Here is a 19,696-nt window from a genome sequence, read left to right as displayed (position 1 = left end):
TAAATAACAGTTGGCTGTGTACGGGAAAGAAATTATTTATTTTTGTACGCTCGACCACAACAAATAAATTCTACTACACGTGTTTTGCTGGTTATTTGGCTGTTACCCTGGTGATGGAGCATCGAACTTTCCGACGCTGTTTGTCGTAACACAAATAACGGGCGAAAAGTTATTCTTTCTCTCCTTAAGAAAAACCTGAAAGATCTGTCAAAAGTTGGGTGAAATTTTAGCTGCAACCCACTTGCACGCATGCAAAACCATCTCCCAAATTCGGCAGCAAAAGTTTTGATCCAGTCACGCGAAGTGACTGGATCAAAAAAAAATATCACTTACAGGCGCCTTTAAACAGTTTTATTTATTCTTCAAACTAACCTACATTTTGAAATTTGAGACCTAGCTCAAAACCTTGTCTGATCCGTTTCCAGTTATCTAAACACCAGTCACGCAACGGATCCAGTTACGAAACGCGCTAACCCGGGCGTATGCCTTCGGGTAGTTCTTCTCACAACCGCCGGACGCTCCGAAGGACACCACCCCGATCTGAACCCCCCGGTAGACTAGCGGACCACCGGAATCTCCACTACAGCTGTGCGACACCGGATTCGCGGTCAGTGATCTGCTACAGATGGTCGAATCGATGATGTGATGTGCGAAAGTTTGTTTACACTCGTCATTCGAAATAGTCATCACATCGGTGTAGTAGAGATAGCTGGAGGCATACGTCGCCAGGTCACTGGTTTTCCCAAATCCGGAGACTTGCGCATCATCCAGGTATTCGTACGGACCATCCTCAGCCGATGCCAACGAAATCGGTTTAATTACGGCTGTTTAAAAAATAGTTTTTTTACGGTTAGAGATGAGCTTGAAATAGGGAGTTAAAACAGCTTACTGTTGAAGGTAATTTTCGCACTCAACCGGATCAAGCCAATGTCATGAGTAAAGGCAGTGGGCACGTAGCTAGGATGCTGGATGAAACTCCTCGCTGGAATCATTACTCTGTCGGCCGAATACCAGTAGACCGCTCCCATATAAACATCCGCCTTCGTAACGCCATGTATGCAATGGGCAGCCGTGAGTATCCACTCATCCGAGATGATCGATCCTCCACCGACGACGGAATAACCGTTCGGATCGCTCAGGATCATATAGACTTGGTAGGGAAATTGGCCAAGCTGGGCCAGCTTTCCGTTGACTATGCGTGAGGTTTTACCTCCAGGGATTACCGAATTTGTAACATATGTTGGGGTTTCGTATCCAGCTTGAGCCAACTAGGGCGATAAAGTTTGTTTAGTAATTTGAATTTTGTTCTGTAAACAATCTCAATACTCACCCCGGACAATGCCAGAACGAACAAATTAATCCAGACTGCATTCATGGTAGAAACTTCCAAAAACACCTTTTTCCGGTCAGATAGCAATCGATTAAATGAGGCGTGTGAATCATTAAGAATCGATTTATATAGCGACCCGTTTCGAGTATCCAAAGTCGTACCACCGTTAGGTAATAAATCAATTAAAATTTTAATGCTTAGTAACAGTCTAGATGCGGTACACAGGTGACTGCTCCGAAACCGGGATTAGAATGCTTCATAGTTTTTTATTTTTCCCTTTCGATTTTTTGAAGTTGATAGAAGTCGAACTTCTATCAACTTTTGGCCATCCTATCATATTTTGCAAATATTCAAACTCAACTTGCAATGCGTACAATCTTAAAATGTGTAAACGTTGCTCGTCATTTGTAGGACGTAAAGGGTGTCCACGATGAAATTACCTCACTATGAAATTGCTCTTACTTTTCAACCGTTGGGTAGAATTTAAGAAAAATTTGGGTGGATTTAGTTCATAGTGCATTGTTTACATCCTGCAAGTTTTAAAGTCCTGTCATCAAAACTCGCTGATATGGAGTTGAAAGAACGGCTCGTAGCGCATTCATCACAAGAACAAGGATTTCTCGCATCGTTCCATCGCTAAAACGTTGGGAATCGTGAATTCCACGGTGTCGCGAGTGATTAAGCTGTTCGGGGAACGATTGACAACCGATCGGAAGTCCAGAAGTGAAGGAAAAAGTATTCCGTACAACACCAAAAATCACAAGCACGTAGTTGGGGCCTTCAACTGAAACCAGAGCGCCTCCGTTCGGGATGTGGCTAAGAAGTTGCACCTAAGCCGAAGTTTTGTCCAGAAGGCCAAAGCTAAGACTGGGGTTCGAACGTTCAAGGGACAAAAGGCGCCTTATCGCGACGAGAAGCAGAACAAGTCCGCCAAAACCCGTACCAGGAAGTTGTACCTCAACATGTTGACGAAAGTTGAATGCATCATGGACGACGAAAGATATGTGAAGGTCGACTTCAGATCCCCGGCAAACTGTTTTTCACGGCCAAGGATAAGTTCAGCGTTCCGGAGCATGTCCGTACTCAAAAGATGTCCAAATTTGCGAATAAATTGCCTGGATGGGCAAGCCATCTGCACGTGTGAGAAGCGGAGTCCACCTTTCGTGATCCAGGACACGATGAACGGACAGCACATGAAAGAGTGCCTCCAGATGCGGCTGCTTCCTTCCTTCTGGCCGGATTTGGTCTCATGTCACTACTCCAAGGACGTGCTAAAGTGGTATGCGTACAATAACGTTAATTTCGTGCCAAAAGTGTTCAACCCTCCCCGCATTCCGGAGCTCCACCCCATCGAGAATGAAGCGGCACCTTCTTAAACTACCTAAGGTAGTGAAGACAGTCGAGGAACTGAAGAAAGTATGGGCCATTACACCGTCGGTTTGACCTATATCGTTACTTGATTCAGAATCCAAGGTGGGGTCAGGTACGCCATTGAAAGATCATAAGGATTCCCCCTGTATGAATAGCGAGAATTTCTTAGAATTCTCCTGGGGGCAAAGTTCGAGAAAATGTGGAAATTCTCAAGGAGTAAGCGGAAATCTCGGGATTTCCCTGATGTTGATTCAGAATCGGAAGGATTCAAATTGAATTACGGGACGCGAAGCTTGATTTTCAAGAGTGAGGTTATGTCAAAGAAAACTTTGCTCCGTTCAGGGGTACAACATGATAAAAATATGCGTCGATATGATATGCCCAAGCATGTTTTCTTTTCCACCAGGCGTCATACTCGGGGTTAATTCACGTTGGAATTAATCGGAGTTAGATTCACATTTACAATTGAATGAATGTGTTGAGAGTAAAGTTTGTTTTTGTTATTCCTGACGGAGGAATCGCGAGCTGTTCCACCCTCTCGTTGCGATAGGATCGAAACGGGAAAGCTTGCTGGGGAGTGGAAAGCGTGGAAGGAGTCTCTTGAGTGCTACTTTGCTGCCTATGACATAACCGATCAAAAAGTTATGCGTGCGAAGTTGTTCCACCTGGGCGGCTCTGCCTTGCAGTCGGTATTCAAGAATCTTAAAGACCACGATCACGTCCCACTGTTGCACTTGTTCCACGATGGTATGGGCGTATGGAAGCAACAGTCCTTTGACCATTTTGGGATCCTTCGTCGCGGACATATCAGTGGGTGTTAAGACCGTTCAAGCTGAATTTCTCGACGGCAAAGCAACTTGGAGTGTTGCATGTTCGACTGCCCGTTAATCGCGTCGAGATTGCGGCGCGTCCATTCGGAAAGATCAAGGGAATCAAGGCTTACATTCACAAGGACCCCGTAGCAGTTCCGGTATTTCAACCTATGCGCCGGATCCCTTTGCCGTTGGAGGAGGCTGTCGCCAAGAAAATCGATGAATTACTGAAGCGTGATATCATCGAGGTCTAAAAGGGTCCCATCAGCTGGGTATCTCCACTGGTTGTCCACTGTTTGGAGCAAGCTAGATATTCGTGAGGCGTTTCTGCAAATCGAACTAGCAGAAGATTATCGAGACGTATGACTAACCGTGGACTATTTCGCTTTAAGCGATTGCCGTTCGGCTTGGCAACGGCACCGGAGCTTTTCCAAAAAGCGATGGACGAGATGTTGGCAGACTGTAGCGGCACCTATTGGTACCTCGATGACATCATCGTCGAGGGAAAGGACGTCGAAGAACACGATAATCGTCTTGAGAATGTACATTAATCTGCTGATTATTGATAAAGCTCAGTTTCTTGATTTTTTTTAATTCTTATATAAAATAAGCTGAACTGGGCCTTAGAAAGTGTTTTGTTTCTAGGTTCTTTCTAGATTGAAGGATAGGGAAGTTGAACTCAAATGGGAAAAAATGCCAACTGCGCGTGGACGAACTGGAGTTCTTGGGGTATCGTATCTCCAAACAGGGAATTTAGCTTTCCGAGGCGAAAGTAGCAGCCCTAATGTCATTCCGCGAGCCTCAGAATGAAGCAGAGGTACGTAGCTTTCTCGGCTTAGCAAATTATCTGAACAGATTTATTCCACACCTTGCTACTATTGGTAAACCGTTGCGTAAACTTTTGGTCAAGAGTACTAAATTTGAATGAGGTACTAGAGAAGCCGACTCTTTTCAATCAATCAAAACGTAACGTAACGTGAGTAACGTAAGTATCTTAGGATTCTATCGAGTAGAAGACCATACAGCTGTTATTGCCGATGCCAGCCCTTCTGGGCTAGGAGCTGTTCTACTCCAATTCGACCATGAAAATAAGCAACGCGTCAACAGCTTCGCATCCGAATCCTTGACAGAAACCGAACGACGGTACTGTCAAACTGAAAAGGAGGCGTTAGCCGTCGTTTGGGGCGTGGAACGCTTCCAGTACTATCTACTTGGAAAGAAGTTTGACATTATGATGACTGACTGTAAGGTTCTTGAACTTTATTTTCTAAGCGCTCAAGAACGCTGGGTCCTGCGACTGCAAACATTCGACTACAACATCGTACACGTCTCTGGTGATAAAAACATAGCTGATCCTCTGTCTCGTTTAGCTGTCCAAGAGCCGAAACCTTTCGATCCTGCGGAGGAAATATTCGTTCGCGAAGTAGCCATGCAATTAGCTAATTGTGCAGCACTTACATGGAACGAAATATTGAAGGCTTCAGAGGCCGACAACGAAATTCTTGAGGTTTTAGATATTCTGAAAAAATGTAGGTAAAAATGGCAATCTACAGAACTTGCCTGTAGAGTATAGGGTAGTTACCAATGAGTTGTGCAGCTTCCAAGGAGTGCTAAAACAAAGCGACCGAATTGTTATAACTGTTTCATTGAGAGAAAAACTACTAACAACAGCTCACGAAGGCCATCCCGGTATCGTGATGATGAAGGGTCACCTGAAATCCAACGTGTGGTGGTCCAAAATGGACCAGGCAGTGAAACGATTCGTCAAGCGCTTCAGAGGCTGTGCATTAGTTGCTGCACCAGAACCACCAGAGTCGATGGATCGTAGTCGTCTTCCTACATCCCCTTGGCAAACTCTAGCGCTTGGTTTTTCGGGTTCACTACCTGAGGCACAGGCTACGGCTGTACTTACTAACATATCATTCCTCCAAGCATCCAACCACAGGAAAATCTCCAGGAGAGTTGATGTTTGGATCAAAAGTAAACTACCGACCATTTCAAACTTTCCTGAAGACGAAGAAGTGCGCGAGAGAGATGCTCTCGTCAAAGAAAAGGGGAGAGAGTATAGTGACAGAAAACGGCATGCAAAAGAAAGCGATATACGACAGGGGGATGTTGTACTCGCTAAACGGATGCGCAAAGCGAATAAATTGGACACAGAGTGTCGAGGGCTCAGGGTTGCAGTGGGTGATTCCCAGACATTAATTTATGCGGACACCTCCCAAATTTTCGGGTAAGTTTTCTTGATTCACTTTGCGGTCAAATGATGACACAACTCGTACACAATTTAAACAATGTATTGCATTATTTGACTACACATTTATTTTATTATTCTAAACACTTAACATTTAACAAGAATTATAACTTTGAACTTGCGGCCTGGCCGTCTTCTCGTCGTGCTGGAACAATCGTAAGTGAAGATGTGATGGCGGTTAGATATGCCCAAGCCGATCTTTTGCGGTGCATAGAACGCTATGTCTCCCGCCAAAGAGTTTCGCGGAATCCGGAGAACAATAAAGTTGAAAAGTTTCATGCGCTTCAGGCGCCTCACGCGCCGTCGATTGTTGCGCCGTCGGTGTTTGCGCTGTCGGTGATTGCGCCGCGTCGAAGTCGCGCTGCCTAGCTCGTTGCTGAAGAGGACCGATTTCTATGCCTAAACACAGAGTTTTCGAACGAAGAGTTCGTAGTTCAGCGTAAAGAGGGAACTGATACCCTTATACAGTCGAAGCTCACTGCATCAATTTAGAGGATTGCAGTAAACAAGCAAGATCATTAACAAAAAGGATAAAGATTAGTGGTCCTATGTGGCTACCCTGGGGAACACCGGAAGGGACGTCAAATGGCTGAGATCTGATTCCTCGTAGATTCACAAATGCTCGTCGGTTTGTCAAGTAGGAGTAGAGCCATTTTGTAGACCATGACGGAAAGCCGTAGCGTTCTATTTGCCTGATGGCGATTTCATGTGGAACTTCATCAAATGCTTTTGAGAAATCTATGTAAATGGCAACTACTTGTTGCTTTTTGCTGATAGCGTTATGGAGTGTGGCAGAGTAGCTCATCAGATTCGAGACCGTTGACCTTTTTTTCATGAAACCATGTTGGTGTTCGGTTATTATTGGTTTAGCAGCGGTGTAAAGTCTCTCGTAGATAATTGACTCAAAAATCTTTGACAAGCAACAGAGAATCGAAATAGGTCTGTAGTTCTCCACGCTATGACTGTTTCCCGATTTGTGTATTGGTGTTATAGCGGCCGTCTTCCAAATGCAAGGGAAAATACCTTCGTTAAGTGACCGATTACAGATGATTTGCAGTGGTTGGGCAAGTGATTCCGCAATGCCCAGTATAAGACACGGCGGAATGCCATCTGGGCCTGGTCCTCTCGACGGATCGATAGTTTTCAGAGCTGTCAAGACTTCATGCTGAGTGTAACCATGGGAAAGTTTCTAACCAAGATTGTCAAGATTTATCGCGTAAATGTAAATGTCAAGGAAGTGCTGGTGATTAAGTGTAGAGTGGAGCGGACCTGCTTTTGAACCCCGAAAGAAAACCTAGGACGCAGCCAACCAACATAAACGTCTGGAGATGTTGGTACGCTTCAACAGATGGCAGCACATGATAGGCTTCTGAGTCCAGGGCTGGATATAGCAGCAGAAAATGGATGCTGAGCTGCTGAGGGGAAACCGTATGAAGGGATAGAGGGGCATGAGAGGTCAACGGTCGGGTACGGGAGCCATGGACCTGTAACAATAGGGTCATTCTTCGTCGCAACTCGGAGCGAATACTACGGCAAGAAAAGCGCCAAAGTATCGTTCGTTCTAAAGGCCAAGTGTCTATTTTAAAAAAACCGTGGAAGATACGGTGACCGTAGTGAGTTAGCGAGAAAACAACAATTGTGTGTGTGTAGAGGACTCCCAGGTAACCCAAGGCCCTGAATGCCAGCAAAGTACCCGACCTAACGCCATGCCGCCATTTTGTTCCCTCTATCCTAGGACCCCGTATTTTACCCTTTGAAAGTCCGGTAGGAGTACCCGAAGCAGCTTTCCTGAGCGTAAATCCTGCCTTGCGCCCGCGACGTGGCCGGAACCGTGATCGCCATCGAAAGGCGTCGCCAACTACCGTCATAACCAGCGGACGTGTGAGGGCCGCTTACCCTCCAACGAGACCGCCCAATACGGCAGGCGGCACCCTGTACTTCGGAGTCGTGAGGCAACAACAACGTGCTGCGAGCTACGCAGGCGTTCGAACCCATTTAACCCGCATAGTAGGCTCATCACGCAGCACGACGACATCTCCGGAACATCACAAGGAGGAGGTGCGCGCGGAGCGAAAGGATCCGGAAGCAGACGACTGAGGTAGGAGATACTTACTGCTATCTGGGGTAAAGTATTGATCTGTCGACAAGTGCCAATATCACCAATTAAGGGGGAATAAAGTGGGCGAGCAAAGCTCGAAGCTTAATTATTTAGTGTTTTCTTTAGTCTTGAATTCGAAAAGCCGACCCTGAGACAAGAATTGGGAGAGTCTTATCAGTGCTGGGTAGTGACTTAACCTTAGGTTACATGGGTTAGAAGCGGCTGAGGAAGGTTGATGTCAAATGCAGGCAATGTTGCGAAGTTTTCGTTAATAGCAGGTGGCATTTGTGTTGAATAAACGCTCTTAAAAAAATCTGCAAAAAGGTTGGCAGTTTCGGAGGAGCGCCCGTCAAACGATATTCGCGATGGAAAGCTGCTGGTACGACGTCTAGACTTGATAAATTTCCAGAATTCAGAAGGATTGCTTTTCACTTCCCTCTCCATATCATTGACGTATCTCCTGAAAAGAGTGTTGCGTAACGCTGAGTAATCAGCTTCCGTTGATGTTAGATCGGCTTTATTTGCTGCTGTTTTATTCAAGAAGTATCGTTTGCGTATCTTGTGTAGCCTGTTTCTTAAACGACGAAGGTCGGCGTTCCACCAAGATTGCTTGTACGACTGATGTTGGAAAGGTCGTTTCTTTGGAGTGTGAAGCGCAACTATTCTTAGCAACTGTTCGTAGACGATCGAGACAGCCTCATCGGGATAAAGGCTGCCAATAAGCTGTGACCAATCTATGGATGCTAGCGCTTCTATTACGAGGCGAAAATTACATCTTCTGAAATCGAGGTCGAGATGATATTCGTCCTCGATTACAACATTTTCTTCAAAGGAATCGAGTAAAACAACATGCGGTTGGTGATGGCGGTCAGTTGGCAAGATAGAATTCGGGGGATCCACAATCTCGGCTATCTCAGGTCTGTTTGTAAAGATCAAGTCAAGAACTCTACCGTTTGCGTTTTCTCTTGAGCACATTTGAGATAGTCCAGCAGCTAGAGTCGTCTCGACAACTGCCAACTCTGATTCGGTGGATGCGTTCATAGGAAGATAACCGTTCGTGATTTCATCAAAGCTGACTTTGGCTTTGTACTGTGGATTGTATTTCACCGTAATAATTACACATTCGTTTTAACATGACAACTTACTATATTTGAGCTTAGAATATATAAGAATTTGAAGACTTTTAAATTACAGAGCATCTAGCTACACTGAAAATCTTTTACGAATGCCATCTAGGTACCCACCTAGGCTATAATTTACTCTTTTTTTTATTTCTTGAAAAATTATTGTCGTACAAAAAAGTTTTAATTTAATCTCCCTATAAACTTTTTTTCATTTGACTGATTAAATTATCGCCTTATGCACCCCTTAGAAATATTACCTAAAAAAAGTTATAATAACAGGATAAATTTTCCCCAAGGAGTGTTTTGTACAACTTCATTTGGATTGCTTATGAACTAAAAGAAAAATGAATATTTCATTCCTACTTTGCATCTTTTAACAGGTTGCCCGGCAAATTCTGTAGCTGTCACTGGTTGATATCTTACTTGGTATTTAAGAAGCTTGAACTTTTAGATTTTTACTTTGAGAAACTTTAGTGTCATGAACTAAATTTCATTCTTCTTCTTCGATAAATTTGTCGAAACTTATACCCAAATGTAGTCGGCCTAAATTAGATCCTTTCTTCACTTAAATCCTCCTATTTTTCCCATGTGACCTATGATTAACGATAGTGAGGATCAAATCACGAATCGGAACCGTAGGTCCCATGGTGCGTCCCTGTGGTAGCACCCCAGCTGTTGTAGTACGACGGCAAATGGGAAGTGCTGCTGCCATTACTAGAAATTCCTGAACTCATAGCCGAATGGTGCTGATGGGGTTGTTGAAGGTGATGAGACGCTGGTGGTGGCGACGCTGTCGAAGAAGACGAATGCGTCAGACTGTGATGGGCGTGCAGATGAGCAGCAGCAGCGTGGTGATGATGATAGTGATGATGCGAATGCAGGAGCTGCACGGTCGATGATCCCGGAGATCCCATGGATGATGAGGTTGCTTCGGTCGAGCCGTTTGTAAGTGGGTTCGTCGAAGGGTGAATGTTTTCGTAGTAAATTCCGGTGCTATCGTGGTGTAGCTGTGGAGAAGAACCGGTGTTGGTGATCGCTGGGCCTAGCGATTCCATTTCGATGGACGATTGATGGTGCGAGTGAAGGTGTTGATGTTGAAGCACAGATTCGGGTAGAGAGAGATTTTTCTTGGCCAGTGCTTGGCTGTCGAGGTACTGCTCGATGTCAACTTGGTCCTGATCCAAGGGTGAAACGAGATAACTTTGGTTGGGAATCGATGGTGATAGGCTAGTGTAATCCGGCGGTAGATTAGGAATCGGTGAAGAGGAGAGAGTCGGCTGCAGCGTCGAAAGGTGGTAGTTTGAGCTGGGATCGTGGATTTGGTGTATTTGATTGGGGAATGATCGGTAGAATTCCTTCATGCCATTCTGGCTGGAAAAAGCTGAATTACTCGAGTAGCTTGCGCTGTTGAGGTGCAACGTATTCCACTGAGCTTCGCTGCTACGATAATCAACTACTGTAGGACCATTTACGTATTCGGAGCGACTGTAATATCCAACCGGTGAATCGTTGTTGGACAGTCGAGAATGTGGTGAGAAGGACTTGACATTCGTCAAACCCGTATAAGGCGTAGTAGGAGGTGTCAGTGGTTGACCTTCCGTCGAAGAATTAACCGATGCTCCACTCGGACTCAGAGGGCTACCCGGAGACTTCATATCACAGGACATGCCTCCGTAAAATCGAGTTCCCCCAACGCTATTATCCAGTTTGTTGATCGCACCGTATCCGAAGTTTTGTTCCACCGAAGATGACGTCGAAGAAGCCGGAGTCAGCACATCCGATCCCTGAGCCAATTTCAAACCTTGGCTACCCTGGATGATTTCATAGCTTATTCCCACCGGAACACTGGAGGAAGGCGCATTCTTTCCCTGATTTGTAGATCCACCTTTAGCGGCCGACTTGTTGACGGGAGTCTTCCGGATCCGAGGCTTCGGTGTTATCTCCGCGGCTGACGGCGGTGGACTCTGACTCGTTTCATCGCACTCCTCGTCGCAGCAGTGCTTTCCATGTTTGCCGAACTTTTTGGATTTCTTCCGCCGCGGTTGGTACTTGTAGTCCGGGTGCTGCTTCTTGTGGGTCATCCGCAGCTTCTCGGCTTGCTCGATGAATGGCTGCTTGTCTTCGACCGCAAGGTTCCTAAAAACAGATAATACACTATTAGAAAACTACTTAGAATACAGAAAATTTTTTTTATAAACTCCCTAAATTTAAAAAAGACACATGAAGTGGTATGCTATACATAATGTTCAAAAATTTGGATTTTCAAATATTAAAAAAAAATGTTTTTTCTAAAGTATGGAGTTGAATCACCAACTCAATGTATTGATAATGAATCGTAAAATTTCGCAGGACGTTCCGGATCTCTCGGCAATTCGTCGGAAATGACTATCAATCTAATTTTGAGTCGCGCGCCCGCCCGCTTTGAACTCCGCGGCAACATAACAATTAACCGGAATTGGCTGCCAATCTCAAAGCGTGATGATTGCGCTTTTGAAGAAGCTCTTCCTCCGATGATAAAGCAAGGTCGGCCGGCTTCATTTCGTCCGCTAAGCGTTAACACTCCCTCTTCGATTGGCAATTGTAAATTATTAGGAGAGAAACAAACCCAAAAAAAAATGTAAACAAACCGGCACTAATCAGTTTGGCCGTTGACATTCGCTAATTAATCATTCGAATTGCGACCTTTAATTGCATGTTGAGGCGGTTTGATAAGAAGCGTTGCAGTTGTGGTTTTTCGACTTTTTTTTTTTGTCAATTTTTGATTTATTGATACCGTAAAGACCGTATGTTTCCCCTCTTTCAAATCACAAAGCCGATGATAGGTAAATAAAGTTTTTTTCTATTATCGATTCCAACTTCCAAGATATCGAAAGAACCCAACGAAGAAAATTTGTTTACACACGTGTGCGCAGGAAACGACTTAACGTTTCTTTTTCCTTAAGAGTTCGTCATCATTAGCTGCATGTTAGCATAGATCTAATCTGATAAGAAGTGGAACCTTTCCAGTGAACTTTTGGGTCAACTGTATAATTTATGGCGATAAAATATTGACTGGGGGACGGATGCGATAAAAATGGATAAATAAAGAAAACTGCCGTAGGAGCGATATAAATGCAAAATGAAAAATGCTTCATGAATTTGAATGTTTATTAACACTAGAAGGACCGGCAAATTGAATATACCTATTCGGACCGTGACCAGTCAAAATGACTGGTAAAGGGGAAATTTTTTCTATCAAAATATTTTTAAATTTTTTCTTTTGAAATTATTTTGTTATTAGTTCGATAACATTTTTGTTATAAAATTGAAATATTTTTTCACCATGGGTGCCCGTAATCACCTCAGTTTGGCATAGTTGACGAATGCGTGTATGTCATAAAATGAATATGTCAAATAATTATCAAAAAATTGAAACACATTATCAATCTAATAATAAAAACATGTTAGATGGCTATGGTTGTTGACCTTGGGTGCACGGTTTCACTTCAGTTTTGTTTAAGTAGATGTTTTCTAGCATCCATCGCTCTGAAGTTTTTCAACCCGATGCCTATAAATTATACCTGATATTGTAGGTTTTGAAGCATATTTTTTATATAAGTAGAGCAATTTACCATGGGTGCACGGATTCACCGCCATTCATCCAAAATCAAATTTTTTGCATGTTAAAGGTAAACAATAAAGACTTTTAAATATTCAAATGAAATTTTTTGTGTTATATACATGGTTTTTCACTATGGGTGCACGGATTCACCGCGTTTTAATCAAATATTGGACTTTTTGCAATTTTTAAAAAGCATTATTACAAATCTTAACTAAACCAAAGTCGAAATCATGTCTTTCATGTTGAGACATCATTATTTAAATAACGATTTTTTATTTTAAGCTCCGTTTTTTTATTCCTGGAAAAGAAATATTTCAATTATATCTTGAAATAATAAATTTATTTATTTATTATTAAAAAACAGGTTTTTGCCATCGTATATTTATCTGATAAGATCTGATCAACATCCAAGAAATTGGAAAACGGTTATCATGGATCGAGTGAATTTTAGGAATTATATGCATCAAGTTATGTTGTGCGACGGAAAACAGTGGAAATAAAAATAATGAATCAACAATGTCAAATGTACACATTGATTTGTTTTTCCTTAAAAGTTTTTCGATTGACTAATGTTGCATTTCAAATGCCTATCATATCTAACTCAAAAATATTTTGTGTTCTGAAGCAAGTTGAAAACTAATTATTTCTATATAATTAACTACGGCGAATTTACAGCCATTCCCACCCATGTTGAAAAATCTTAGCGCCAATGTGGTCTATCAGATAGACTGGCGTGAGTCTAGTCTAGATATGCCAGGTGTACTGGGTTCGATTCCCGGTATCGGCAAGAAAACTCTAGGGTTCAAACCCCGTAAGTTGCCGACAGGTAAGATAGGTAAGATGTGTTTCCTCTTATAATAAAAATGTTCAATAAGAATGTTCAATCAGTTGCCAGCTTTATACACGGGTGCCGGAATACCTGTAAGGGAACTTGAATTGGAAATTTGTCGAACCTAATAATCTAAGAATGCATGTGAATACATACTTGGGCAGAAACTGCGGCGAATCCGTGCACCCATGGTGGATAACCAACATATGAAGAATCTATATATATAAAAATGAATTTCTGTCTGTCTGTCTGTCTGTCTGTCTGTCTGTCTGTCTGTTCCCTATAGACTCGGAAACTATTGAACCGATTTGCGTGAAACTTGGCAGATGGGGGTATTGGAGGCAGGGGAAGGTTCCTATTATGGGTTGGGACCCCTCCCCCTAACATGAAGGGGGGGGAGGGGCCTCCCAAACAAAAGGCAATTTTTTGCATAACTCGAAAACCAATCAAGTAAATGATATAAAATTAGGTATATGGTGGTATTTGGGTACGAGGAATGTTTCTACGAATATTTGGTACCCCTCCCTCCTCTCAGTGGGGTGATAGGAAGGAGGGAGGGGTCTACATTACCATTTTTCATATATCTCGAAAACTAATCAAGATATTGGAACCAAATTTGGCATGGGGTGATATATGGATACGAAAAATATATCAATGTTTATTTGAGGCCCCTCCCTCTTTCCAATAAGAAGGGGGAGGGAGCCTCTTTTATAATTTTTTACATAAATCAAAAACTAATAAAGCAAATGAAACCAAATTTGGCATGGGAAGGTATTTGGGTACGAAAAATATTTCTTTGACTATTTGAGACCCCTCCCTCTTTACTGTGAGGAGATATAAAGGGAGGAGGGAGCCTCTCTTATATTTTTTTACATAACTCAAAAACTTATTTAGCAAATTGAACCAAATTTGGCATGGGCGGTAATTTGGGAACGTGTTATATTCTAATGATTGTTTTAGACTCCTTCCTTCTTCCAGCGGGGAGAAATGAAAGAAGGAGGGAGTTTCATACAATTTTAACTGCAAAATTGAGAACTTTATGAGAAAATGGAACCAAATTGGGCATGGAACGATATTTGGGTACGAGAAATGCTTCTATGAATATTTGGTATCCCTCACTCCTTCAAAGAGGTGGATGAAAACAGGGAGGAGAGGTCTCCCTTGCAATTTTCAGTATAACTGGAGAGCTGATCGAGCAAATGGAAACATATTTGACATGTAAGGGTATTTGGATACGAGAAATGTTTCTATTATAAATGGAAGCCCCACCTTTTTTTCAGCGGAAAGATATAAGGGGGGAAAGGAGGCTTCCATAAAAATTTTTATCATAACTCGAGAATTAATTGAGCAAATGAAACCAAATTTATTTAAGTACGAAAAATACTTTTATTAATATTAAGTTCTTCTCACTCCATTCAATGGGGAGAACGGGGGGATGGTTCTTTCTTTCAATTTTATACATAACTCAAGAATTTATTACGCAAATAAAACCAAATTTGGCATGGGATGGTATTTAAATATGAGAAATATTTCTATGTTAAACAATTCCTTTCTTGCAGTAGGAGGATAAAATTGGGAATATAGGAAAAGAAAAGGAAAGCTTATATTTTACTTTTTTTTTACAAAATCCGAGAAATGGACAAAACTTAACATGGAAACCCATTTTGGTATGATTCAATGATTATCTGACACACCATCCTCCTTCCAGTGAGTAGGTACATAGGAGAAGGGAGGTGAGAACAATACAATTTGGATAGCTTAAATAAGTTCTCAATTCATGGTAACGAAGCCAACAAATGGAAACAAATATTGCATGGAAAGTTACTTGCTTACGAGATATGTTTCTACGATTGTAATAGACACTTACGCTTTACAGTGTTGAGAGGGGTATTAAGGAAAAAAGGAAAAAGGAAGAATGTAAATTTTAAAAACTTATCAATTAATGGAACTATATTTGATATAAGAGGATTTTTGGGCTTGAAAAAAATGGGTATGATTATTAAAGACCACGACCTCCATTCAGCAGGGGATGATGAGAAGGACAGGGGGGCTCTCTTATCAGTTTTTAGCATAAATCCAGAACATATCAAGCAAAAACAACCATATTTTATGAGTTAGATTGTTTGCGTAAGATAAATTTGAGACCCTCCTTTTTCGGGGCGAAGCTTAAAAAAACAAATAAAAAATCAGAACTTATAGATCAAGATTCAGAAAAAGAGTTTAAGTAATCTTTGTATTGCAATTCGAAACTCCAGCTGCAGCTCTCATTTCATAGCGATTGATTTGGAATTATGTTAAAAGCTGATTCAAAATAATGCCAATAAAACAATAAAATTTCTATAATTTAGTATCATTTGTTTTTGAAAGGTGTAGCAAAGCACACCGGGTCAGCTAGTAATCAAATATAAAAAAAAATCATTTAAATTGTTCAGTTTCATAGACATAAGGTCTTCAAATTTGAATAAATAAGTACACAATTCATAATTATTTTACTCATACTAGTTCAGTATAAAACATATTTATCACCTAAAATTACTCGATTACTCGAATGGACATGTATTAAAACTAATATAACTTTTACAAATCTTGTTGAAATTTCGCCAAATTTTGACAGAAAGTTCGATTATAGTTGAGCAACAAAACAGACCAAAAAAATTGGGAGTCAAATGCTTGAAGCGCCAAACAGCGGTCGATCCGAGAACTTTTTCTACAAATTTTCATGACTTCGCATCGAAAATCAATAATTTCATAGCGAATGACACACTCCTGCCCACCATAAATCAACTAAGGCTCTTTGTCTTGAATGTAGATTTCAAATAAAACCAAAAGCAAGCGAAAAAAATTTATCTTGTTTGAGTTATAGGTTTGTGAATTTTACCAGTCATTTTGACTGGTCACGGTCCGAGTGTCCATGGCGAAATTTTTCTCGCTTATTAAAAGAGCTAGTTGAATAAAAAATACACAGTTTTGTAGAGATTCAAAATTCATGAAAAGTCGTATTTTTTGCAAATTTTTAGAGCGTAGTGTTTAAAAGATATTCAACAAACAAAGTGTCCCACCAGTCATTTTGACTGGTGCGGTCTTTCTAGTGTTAACCTTCCAAAGCCGTTCGCTAAATATCCGTTTTGGGGAAATATGAGTTGTAGTTTGATTTCGTTCTCCTGGCTGTAAATGTTAACCGATATTGATGATATTATATTAATTGTGTAGGTAATTTATTCTAATTACTCAACATTTCAAAATAAAATCGATATGTATTACCAGGTTTTCAGAAACTGGTTCAGAAAGTTAAAAGTCCGAAAAATCAAATTTTTAAAATACTCATAACTTCTGACAGCTTTTCTGTATTTAATTATTTCATAGATGTTTGAAATTGTCAAGAATCCATCTATCCGATAATGTATAGATATGTTGGGGTCCAATGAAAGTTTTTACCGCTATGACAGATCTTCCGGTAGAAAAAAGTCTTACTTTAAAAAAACGACATCCAGTTTTGGCTTTGCTTAGCTGTATTTCATTTCTCAATGAACCGATTTTAAAAACTCAAATTTTAGTTTTTTGGCGTTAATTTGATCATTATTTTCATAGAACATACTTGGTCTGTCAAAACTACCAGTTCATCAGTATATTGGAATGATGATAAAGATGTTTGAAATGTGCGCTTCGGGTCATATTGACCCGAACGGCTTTGGAGGGTTAAACAAATTTCTGCATCAAATTTTATGGATTCTATATTCGAAACCTGAGAAAAAAGGATTATTACGAATAATGCAAAAGATTTTTTTTAACACAAGTCGTACAGAAGACTGAGAATCAATTTATTTTACCTGATCCGGTATTCACTTAGTTAAAGTCTTTGATTCTATATTATAAAACGGACTTTATGACTGATTTATGTCTATGATATTTTTGCTCAAACAATGCATGAACCCAAAAAAAAATAAAACCTTCTTATCTGATTATTCATTTTAAAGTTCTTTTACATTATTAGTTTTTCAAATTAAATAATAACTTTTGAAAATAAGTCCTTAAAAATTTGCAAATGGTAAGTTTAATGTTTATAAAACCTTCAGTAACGAAAAAGAGACTTACTTTCATCGATGGTTAAAATCTTTGAATTGCTCCAGTTCAAATCGAGACGCCGTCGCATTCAGACGTTTATTCGGCAAAATTTTCGAGCTAACCTGCAAAAAACAGTGCTACTCTATCACGGACATCCGATCGTTGTGATATAGACTTAGCATCCCCGAAGAATTCTTTTTTCTCAAATCGAGAAGTCTAGCGCGTATTAACAGTGTGAAACTTGAATAATAGGGGAAAATTCCCCCGCCACGGGGCCAAACCCCTCAACCTTCCTGCTCAAACAGAAGACAGATTCCAGAATGGATGGACCCACACGGCGAACAAGGGCAAATCCAGTTTCTTCTGCTCAAACCCGACTCTCTTGCCAAACTCCCAACATATCCGTTCATTATCTTCAAATCTGTCGAGCTCGCCGCCGGACAAATCATTGGAGGACATCCATGTGAACAGGGGCAGGCCTACCTGCTCAAGGTCAGATCCCAGAGAGATCCCCCCGTCACAATAAGTCTTCACCCAACCCTGAACACTTGCAAGTGCGTGGTAACATGCCGCGAAGCTGCAGGAGCCACCGATGAATAACTGACACAGGACCTTGCCAACCAGGGAGTAATACGCTGGTCCTAGCTATACAAGGAACCATAGTACCCACCCACATCCGCTTCGGCTTCATCCAAACACAAACCCGTCCCTGTTACTCCCGCCCCATGATTTGCTCTCAATGCGGAACACTCGGACACTCAAAAAAGCACTGCAAGAGTGAAACCATCTGCATCAACTGCGGAGAGAAAGGAGTACACAACAATTGTCAGAAACCCCCAAACTGCATTAACTGCATTAACCACCCCAGCAACAGTCGTTCTTGTCCGGCTTTCAAGGAAGAACAGTAGATTATCCGACCTAGACCTAGGAATATCCCACATATATGCCATCAAGGGATACCGAAAACGCCAGAAACAAACAACATCCCTTCAACAACGCCTGACCCAAACTGCCACCAACTCTACAATTGCAGAAATGGACAACGAAATAACCAGCCTTCGAAAGCTAATAGCTTTCCTCACCGCCCAGGTATCCAGTCTCACCGAACAAGTCAATAAAATGGAACAGCGAAAAGGAAAAAAATTGGACACATCCGACAGCGACGCCAGCATGACCAGTGATAATTCTACAGTCAGCATCCTAGCGACTCCTAAAGCTTCTGGAAGTCATTCTCCAAAGATTCTCCCTCAGGAAGCGATCCCAAAGACGAAAAACAAAAAGAAAAATGACCCAAAAAGAAACGCCAACGCAATCCAGAAAACCAGGCCCATCCAACCATATAGCTCTCCACTCGAATCCACCCACCCAAGTAAAGCAACAACATCAATTCCCTCCAAGCAGACCGGTAAGTCAAACAATCAAAAGTTGCCATCTACATCATCCACTAAATAAAAATGGACACACAACCAAACCAACAAAATAGTATCAACAATCAACCAACAATCAACCAACAATCAACAGCCGAGTCTAATAGTAGACCCACTTATAAAAATCCCACTTATTCTAATTCTTCTGTCAAACATCTCCCCAACTATCTTTGCCATACAAGACATCCTGACTAACACAAATATTCCTCAAATATACTCAAAGGCTACAATCTACATACAACCTCCGATCCATCTTGTCGAAAAGGTGCCGGATTAGCCATTAAAACCAATACCGTCTGTGCCAGGGTACACACCGCGAGCGACCTAACTGTTGTTTATCTTTACATCCCCCCTTAACTTCCCCTTCAGCCAAATCGACGACCCCCTTACCCAACTCCCTCATCCCTTCATCATCATGGCTGACTTCAACGCCCACTCCACTAGCTCACACCAATAACAAAGGCACCTACCTAGAAAATCTGGGAATATATAGAAACCTGACCATACTTAACAATTCCCAACCAACGAGAATTGACCCCGCGATCGGAAATATGTCCGCTCTCGACGTCACCATGATCTTTTGGAAACTAGGACCAACATTTGACTGGCAAGTTATAGAAGACTCCTTCGGGAGCGACCATTTCCCCATACTGATCAAACTTGAAAACCCTACACAAAAGTCAGCAACCAGACCATGCTGGAAATACGACGAAGCCTACTGGTTCGGCTTCCAAATGGAAGTAGATAGGTTCCTCGTACTCAATCCTCATGCATTCCCTCTTTCACTA

General features: G+C 41.7%; 2 protein-coding genes across 2 annotated transcripts in view; both read right to left on the bottom strand.

The window, feature by feature from the left end:
• Positions 1 to 329: 329 nt before the first annotated feature.
• LOC129740076 (brachyurin-like) lies at positions 330 to 1,412 on the bottom strand. The gene is made up of 3 exons (XM_055731664.1): positions 1,331 to 1,412; positions 890 to 1,268; positions 330 to 824 (listed from the first exon to the last, which is right to left on the bottom strand). Exons 1-3 carry the CDS (start codon positions 1,373 to 1,375, stop codon positions 430 to 432), a joined length of 819 nt encoding a protein of 272 aa, XP_055587639.1. The 5' UTR covers positions 1,376 to 1,412; the 3' UTR covers positions 330 to 429.
• Positions 1,413 to 9,570: 8,158 nt separating this feature from the next.
• The window catches only part of LOC129738549 (transcription factor Sox-8-like), a 61,948-nt gene continuing 51,822 nt past the window's right edge, over positions 9,571 to 19,696 (bottom strand). The window contains exon 3 of the mRNA XM_055729770.1: positions 9,571 to 11,125. Coding sequence (XP_055585745.1) covers positions 9,610 to 11,125 — 1,516 coding nt within the window. The 3' untranslated portion in view covers positions 9,571 to 9,609. The remainder of the gene's footprint in view (positions 11,126 to 19,696) is intronic.

The sequence above is a fragment of the Uranotaenia lowii genome, chromosome 1 (assembly GCF_029784155.1).
Source record: "Uranotaenia lowii strain MFRU-FL chromosome 1, ASM2978415v1, whole genome shotgun sequence".
Lineage (NCBI taxonomy): Eukaryota > Metazoa > Arthropoda > Insecta > Diptera > Culicidae > Uranotaenia > Uranotaenia lowii.
Note: the sequence above shows the minus strand (reverse complement) of the source record. Positions and strands in the feature narration are given on the sequence as shown.